Source organism: Nicotiana sylvestris, chromosome 4, assembly GCF_000393655.2.
Source record: "Nicotiana sylvestris chromosome 4, ASM39365v2, whole genome shotgun sequence".
Taxonomy (NCBI): Eukaryota; Viridiplantae; Streptophyta; class Magnoliopsida; order Solanales; family Solanaceae; genus Nicotiana; species Nicotiana sylvestris.
The window spans coordinates 178533518-178541105 of NC_091060.1; the positions used below are offsets into that span (position 1 = coordinate 178533518).

Here is a 7588-nt window from a genome sequence, read left to right on the forward strand (position 1 = left end):
TTTTAGAAAGCGCTTTTAAGAAAAATACACTTAAAAATACTTTTTAAAAGCTTCGTCAAATATTAATTGTTGTTTTAAAATATTTTTTAAATTAATTAGTCAAACATAAACTGCGTCTCACTTTTGAAAAAAAGTACTTCCCCTGATTCACTTTAGGTGATTTGTGGGCTCTTTTCACACATATTAAGGAATTCACCGTTTAACATTAATTAATAATGAAATTGACCATATTAATCTTAATTTGTTTATTGGAAATATAACAAACTGTTCCTAGGCTGTTTATTCCAATAACAACTTTGGAAAGAAGGAATTCTTTTTTGATATATAAAAAAATCAAATATTATGTATCACAAACAATAGGCCAAATAATTAATTAAAGTAGACGAGAGGGATTACTTTTAAAGCTAATTTTAGATTATTGTCCAAATTGATAACAACTCAAACATGGAGCAATGCATCCACACGCATCCCAAGCAACTGTACGGTCTGGATTTACCGGGCTCCATTCCTCCATTACTGGAACACTGGTCCATCCCCTTTTTTTCCCTTTCGTTCAACTTTCAAACTCAACAAAGACACCAACTTTTTCTCTCTGTACCAAAACCGCACTTTTCTTTTTATTGCACATAAATTTCAATTTTCACTTCACTCCTCCAGCTCTTAGCTCTGTTTTTTTAATCTCACCGCCACAAATCCTAATAAAATATTCATGTTTTCCTCACTCATCTTTTGTTAGAAACTAAACTAAAGCCCACTTCAGTTCTTGAAATGGAAAAGCTGAAATCTTTCAAATCTCTATCTCCAGTTCATCATCTTCAACGTGTTAACTCACCTTCACACCCAGTAGAAGAACGCCAAAATCTCTTAAAAGAAACCCCAATACCCAGCACTTCTCCCGCCATGGGCTCTCCAGCTATGGATACGTCTGATTCAAAGGACGTCGTCGTTAAAACAAACAGCAGAGAAACCCCCAAAACCCCTAAAGAAACTGAACTTTCTTCCTCTGCAAAACCCCAGTTGAATAGCACTGATGAGAATGCTGCAAACAAGATATATAGAGATTCAAGTTACGATTTCTCAAGCGATGCATTTATGAGAGCACAAAGGGATAATAATAATAATAATAACAATAAAGATTTCGACTTTATAACGGAATCACCATTTTCACAGCGGTCGCCGTTATCGAGGGTACTTGAAGAGAGTCCCAACCGGGGGGTGCTTACGCCGAGAGATGTTCGAGTTTCTTTTAACGAGAACCGTAACGGTCACGGATCGGTTCGCCGCCGGTCCAATGTGAGTAATTTTGGACCGGGTGGTGGACCGGATGAGGTTTTAGTTTGCAGTTCTAGTTCTTCGTTTAGGAGAAAGTCGAATCTTTTAGTTACTAGGACTAAATCTAGGTTAGTGGACCCACCGGAGCAAGATCAGAGGTCACCGAAAATTACTATGAAATCTGGGGTTTTAGGGAAAGGAAGTGAAAATGACGATGATGACCCTTTTTCAGATGAGGATTTTCCTGAAGAGTATAAGAAAATGAAGTTTAATCTATGGACTGTTCTTCAGAGTTTGAGTTTGATTTTGATTATTGCTGCTTTTGTTTGTAGTCTTACTATTAGTAAATTTAAAGGGAGGAGTATTTTCGGGCTTCCGTTGTGGAAATGGGAGTTAATGGTTTTGGTTTTGATATGTGGGAGATTGGTTTCTGGTTGGGGGATTAGGTTAGGGGTGTTCTTGATTGAGAGGAATTTTGTTTTAAGAAAAAGGGTGTTGTATTTTGTGTATGGATTGAGGAATTCAGTGCAGAATTGCATTTGGTTGAGTCTAGTTTTGATCGCGTGGCAATGTATTTTTGATAAGAAGGTTGAGAGCATTACTAATACGAAGGTGTTAAGGTATGTGTCGAGAATTTGGGTGTGTTTATTGGTGGGAACATTCATTTGGTTGCTGAAGACGCTGTTGGTGAAGGTTTTGGCTATGTCGTTTCACGTTACTGCATTCTTTGATCGGATTCAAGAAGCTTTGTTTACTCAGTATGTGATCGAGACGTTGTCTGGACCGCCATTGGTTGAGATTAGGATGGAGCAAGAAGAGGAGGAGAGGGTTATGGCTGAGGTGCAGAAGCTTCAGAGTGCTGGGGCTACATTGCCTCCTGATCTCAAGGCCACTATATTTCCAAAGAGACCGATTGGAACGCCACGGAAGTCCACCGCTGCTGCTACGCCAAGGAGTCCTATGTTTTCGAGATCTACGTCTAGAAAGGAAAAGGAACAAGAGGGAGGCATAACTATAGATCATCTGCATAGGCTGAATCAGAAGAATGTTTCAGCTTGGAATATGAAAAGGTTGATTAATATTGTCCGTAAAGGTGTGCTCTCAACTTTGGATGAGCAGCTTCAGCAGTCGAGTGATGATGATGAAGCTGCAGTGGAAATCACAAGCGAGAAACAGGCAAAAATCGCTGCCAAGAAGGTTTTTAACAATGTGGCGAAGCCTGACTCTAAGTAAGTATCCTGTGCTGTTAGGATTTATAAGTAATGTTCCTCATTGCAACTTATTTAGTATTTTGTTTGCTGATTTGACGATGTAAATCATAAGTAGCTTATTTGCTTTGTTGTTAATCTTCAAGTAGCATGAAGTAGATGTGAAAGTGCAGTTTAGGTGTTGACCAGATATTTTCTTCTGATTTTGTTTTGTGGTTGCATCAACATGCTGCTGCCCTTTTAGCACGTTTGCCCTCATATATGAGTTCAAGCGTATTCCCTACAATCATCCCTTGTACCCTTAGCTTTTATATTTTGTGGCTTCTGATTCTCGGATCTAATTGATTTGCTTATTTTGTGTGATTGCCATTAGGTTCATCTATCTGGAGGATATAATGCGTTTTATGAGAGAAGATGAAGCTTTGAAAACAATGCAGCTATTTGAAGGTGGCACTGAAGCCAAAGGAATTAGTAAACGTGCGTTGAAAAATTGGGTGGTGGGTATATGGCCAATTTGCTTCAATATTCTCTTTCCCCATATGGCCTTTTCTTTTGTATCTACCCCTGGTGCATAATATTTGTTCAGACATGCAAATTATCCATGAAATTTTTAGAAAGCTTATTTTTCTCTTATCTCCAAATTCCAACAATAGGGATACTCCAAAATTTAGTCAAAAGATGGTTTTGAAATTCTTCTCAATGCATAGACATAGGTTTTTTACTTTTACAGTTCATTGTGGAGATGTATTGTCTCCCAAAAGATATGCCTCTAGCTGAATGAGTTGAACAAGAAATTTAAGTGAAAGTTCTGAAAAGTTGCCGCCCATCAGAAAGGGTGTACCACAATTGCTCACAGTTTGACTGTGAAATAAGGATCGAGACTTGGGAATCCTCTTTCTAGGATATTCATATATTTGATCTTTTTTCCTTACAGGTGAATGCATTTAGAGAACGGAGAGCTCTTGCTTTGTCTTTGAATGACACAAAGACTGCTGTGAACAAACTGCATCACATGTTGAACGTCTTAGTGGGGGTTATCATACTGGTCGTCTGGCTGCTTATACTCAAAGTTGCCACTACACATTTCTTGGTCTTTTTGAGTTCTCAGGTTCTTCTGGTCGTATTCATGTTTGGAAACACGGCCAAGACGACATTTGAGGCAATCATCTTTTTATTTGTGATGCACCCATTTGATGTTGGTGATCGTGTTGAAATTGACGGAACTCAGGTGAGAAATTCTTCCACTCTAAGGTAGATTTTCAGACAGTATTGATTTGTATATTAAAGCACCTTTTCTGATATTTGGGTTCAGATGGTTGTAGAAGAGATGAATATCTTGACCACAGTTTTCCTGAGATACGATAACCAGAAGATCATATATCCAAACAGTGTCTTATCTACAAAGCCGATAAGTAATTACTATCGCAGTCCAGACATGGGAGATGCAATTGAATTCTGCATTCATATCTCAACTCCTATGGAAAAAATTTCTATGATGAAAGAGAAAATAACAAGGTATATACTACTATTCATCTTCAGTTGATAAATTTGAGCTGTTTCATTTTCCGATCTCAAGTTATACTAGTTAAGTTACTCTTTTATGATGCTCAACATCTGTAGAGGAGCCAAGATTTTCACTAATGAGTGGCAAAATTTTAAAAAGTAAACACACAAAAATCCGATTCAGGGGTATTCTTCCCCCAACTAATGAAGAGATCTTGGCTATGCATAAAATTAAAACAAAAATTACTCCCTCCGTTTCAATTTAGATGAGGTAGTTTGACTCGGCACGGTTTAAGAAGAAAAAAAGACTTTTGAAACTTGTGGTCTTAAAAGCTTAATGGGTAAAAGTTTTGTGGGACCATGACATTTGTGTGGCTATAAAAACTTCTCATTAAGGGTAAAATGAAGAGTTTGAAGTTGAATTATTTCCAAATTTAGAAATGTGTCATTTGTTTTGGAACAGACTAAAAAGAAAAGTACCTCATCTAATATGAAACCGTGGGAGTACCTATCAAAACAGTGTAATTTTCCAGCGAAGCTTGGACCCATGTGGCTCCGCCACTCCTCAACATAGGAATACACTCGTCTTAGTAGTCTAAGAACAATTCATATTTCCTTATTCTTTCATGGACATATTGCTTTTAATAGTTGATGATGTGGAGTTCAATCGCTATCACATCACATAGTAAGATATTGGTTGGTGTGATGTTGGTAAAATGGACGAAACAGGACGCCCTTTTGAGTTTTTCCTCAGCGTAATCAAGAAACTGATTAATAGTCTTTCCTTTTTAATAATATATATTATGGCTTCTGTAATGGCACAGGTATGTTGAGAACAAAAGTGATCATTGGTATCCAGCTCCAGCAATTGTGTTGAGGGATGTAGAAGACTTGAACAGGATAAAGTGGTCAGTATGGCTTTCGCACACAATGAATTTCCAAGACATGGGGGAGAGATGGGCAAGGAGAGCTCTCTTAGTTGAGGAAATGATAAAGATATTCAAAGAGCTAGATATCGAGTATCGTATGCTGCCTTTTGATGTCAACATTCGTAATATGCCACAATTGCCGTCGAGCAGGGTCCCCTCTAACTGGTCCCTTTGTTCTTAATTTGATTGAAATGGACACTCATTTGATGTTCACAACAGACCATTATAGAAAGGTAAGTTGTTTGTTGATGGAACAGTCAATCTTGAAAATTGCAGATGGCAAGCATTTTTGATCAGTCATCACTGTGGATGGACTAATGTCTTTGTTTTCATCCTATTGGCAATATTTGGGTAGTTGTGTACATAATAAGTTGATGCCTTTTTTGGTGATTTTTGTTGTAATTTGACAGTATACATTTCACAGAAAACCAACTATGTAGTTATTTATATCTTATTTACTTTTCAGTACCTACTCTTGTATCTTATCATCGTCCTTTTCCATATTAAAGTGCAATTCTTTAACCCTCGTCAAGGAGAAAAAGTTATTACTGCAATCTTTTTATAGTTGGTGATAACTTTTGAGCTATCATATTGTTTACCTCAAAAAATGGGTTTAACAATTAAAGATTTTTTGTGGTTTTAAAGATACGTGATATATTCTAATACTAGTGATTATTTAAGTAATATTGAGCTTAAGTAAGAAAAAATAAAGAACCAAGTCAGCGTGGTTGAGACAGTAGGGGGCCTTGAGCTTGATTTACCCAAGGACCTCGAGGTCAGCTGAGAGTAATAAAGTACGAATAATAAAGTAAAGGCAATAAAGCTGAAGAGCAATTAGGGAGCACGTTTAAACAAGAGAAGAATAAGAATGTTCTATTTTAATGAATGATCTCTCCTTTACAAAGTGATTGGGGTCCCTTTTATATAGGAGGGGAAAACCCCAATATAGTACATTCCTCATAAAAGCAGAGGATTCTATGGGTACAGGTGTATAACGGCCTAGTACGGATCTGTCTCATCTTGTACGACCCTTATCCTATAATTAATGTCTAGGTCCACATGTCCTTAAGAAATTCCCGCTCTTTCTTGATTGACCTCGAGATAATGCTACCCTCGATGCGGTCTATGCCACACACTCGATTAGCTTCCCCGAGATAGTTGTTCGACACCCACCTCAAGTCTCCTCAGACTCGGGCTTATAGCCCATTTTAAGCCTTCAAAATCATACTCTTCGATTTTGACCGTATACAGATAGTCCCCGCGTTTCTTAGAATGAAATGATATGAAACAATTCGAGCCTCGATTTTCCCGAGCCCCTAGCGATGATGTCATGCTTGTGACGTAGGCGTTTGCAGAGATCGAAGTGTCCCATCGGTTCATCTCCCCAGAAACATTGAATATACCGCCGGTCCATCTCCCCAAAAGCATTGATTGCACCGCCAGTCCATTTCCCAAAGAGCATTTGAACGCGCCGTCGGTTTCGTCATTGTCTTTCTATAAATAAGGGGTTATCATACCCATTCCTTTTTCATAAGCTTTTAGCTCTTTCTCTTCTCTATCTCTTCCTCTAATCCCCTATCTTCATGGTTCAAATCTGTGACCACAAGGTCATATGACAGTAATTTTACCAGTTACGTCATGACTCCTTTTTTTCAAAGTTTTACCCCACTAAGTGAGATTATATTGGGTTGTTGTTGGCTCGAGACAACGAGAGAGGGGCACCGAAATCTTCCCATATCAGAAGATATGCGAACTTTATATTGCTGCTCATCTCTCTTAACTTCAACCTGGTGTGGCACTTCATTCCCTTTGCTTTCCGTGGAATGAGATGGCACTATCATCTACTAGCTTTTGCATCCCACACCGGTACAATGTCTCAAGAAGTGGCTTCACAATAGTAGTGCTGATGAGACCATACTCGCCAAGCCTTTCACCAGGCCACAATTTTCTTTGATTGTTAAAAGCTTTGCTCTTTGATAGGTTATAACCTTTTCTTCATCTATTGCTGTTTCAGAGGAGGTTCTCGAAGGCGCCGTTTTAAAGATCGAAATGGAGTCCCCGAGGAAAAGGTTCTCGAAGAGGTCGCTCTTGAGGATATACCCTCGAAAGTAGATTAGGCCTTTGGCCGTTGTTTTTTGCTTTTTTGTTTCTGTGTAAGGGCCCATCGTGGGCTTTGTAAACATCTTTTATTAATATAAGAATTTCTTCATTATGCCTTCGATTGTGAAAAATCCAAGTGCATGACTCAAACGATTAGTCTGAATACTGGACCCGGAACATAATAAACCCTTAGGTTTTTAATTGATTAATACGATGCTTCTTAAAGTCCTTTGTTATCCCTCTAACTAATCTTGGATTGATTTGATGCAAACTTAGGTCACCGGGACTTCTGAGTCCGAGTTGAGTGAGAGCTGGGTCTCGATTTTTAAAATAAAGCTAGCCCTTTTAGGCTTCATTAATAGTCCTCGAGTGAGAATTTTCTCGAACTCAGGTAGCCTTTGGACTTAGAAACCGGGTGAGCGTTCGCTCAATCATCTGAAAATAAAGACAGCCCTTAGGCTTTTACAAATAGTCCCCGAGTGAGAGTTTGCTCGAACTCGGGTAGCTCTTAATTGAGTGAGAATTTGTTTGAACTTGAAATAAAGATAGCCCTAAGTCTTTATAGATAGTCCCCGA

General features: G+C 38.4%; 1 protein-coding gene across 1 annotated transcript; it reads left to right on the forward strand.

The window, feature by feature from the left end:
* The first annotated feature begins 480 nt into the window (after positions 1–480).
* Positions 481–5380, forward strand: LOC104218530 (mechanosensitive ion channel protein 6-like). Its single transcript, XM_009769051.2, has 5 exons — positions 481–2501; positions 2854–2977; positions 3415–3708; positions 3793–3995; positions 4808–5380. The coding sequence occupies exons 1-5, from the start codon at positions 769–771 to the stop codon at positions 5091–5093; spliced, it is 2640 nt and encodes an 879-aa protein (XP_009767353.1). The 5' UTR covers positions 481–768; the 3' UTR covers positions 5094–5380.
* The last annotated feature ends 2208 nt before the right edge of the window (positions 5381–7588 follow it).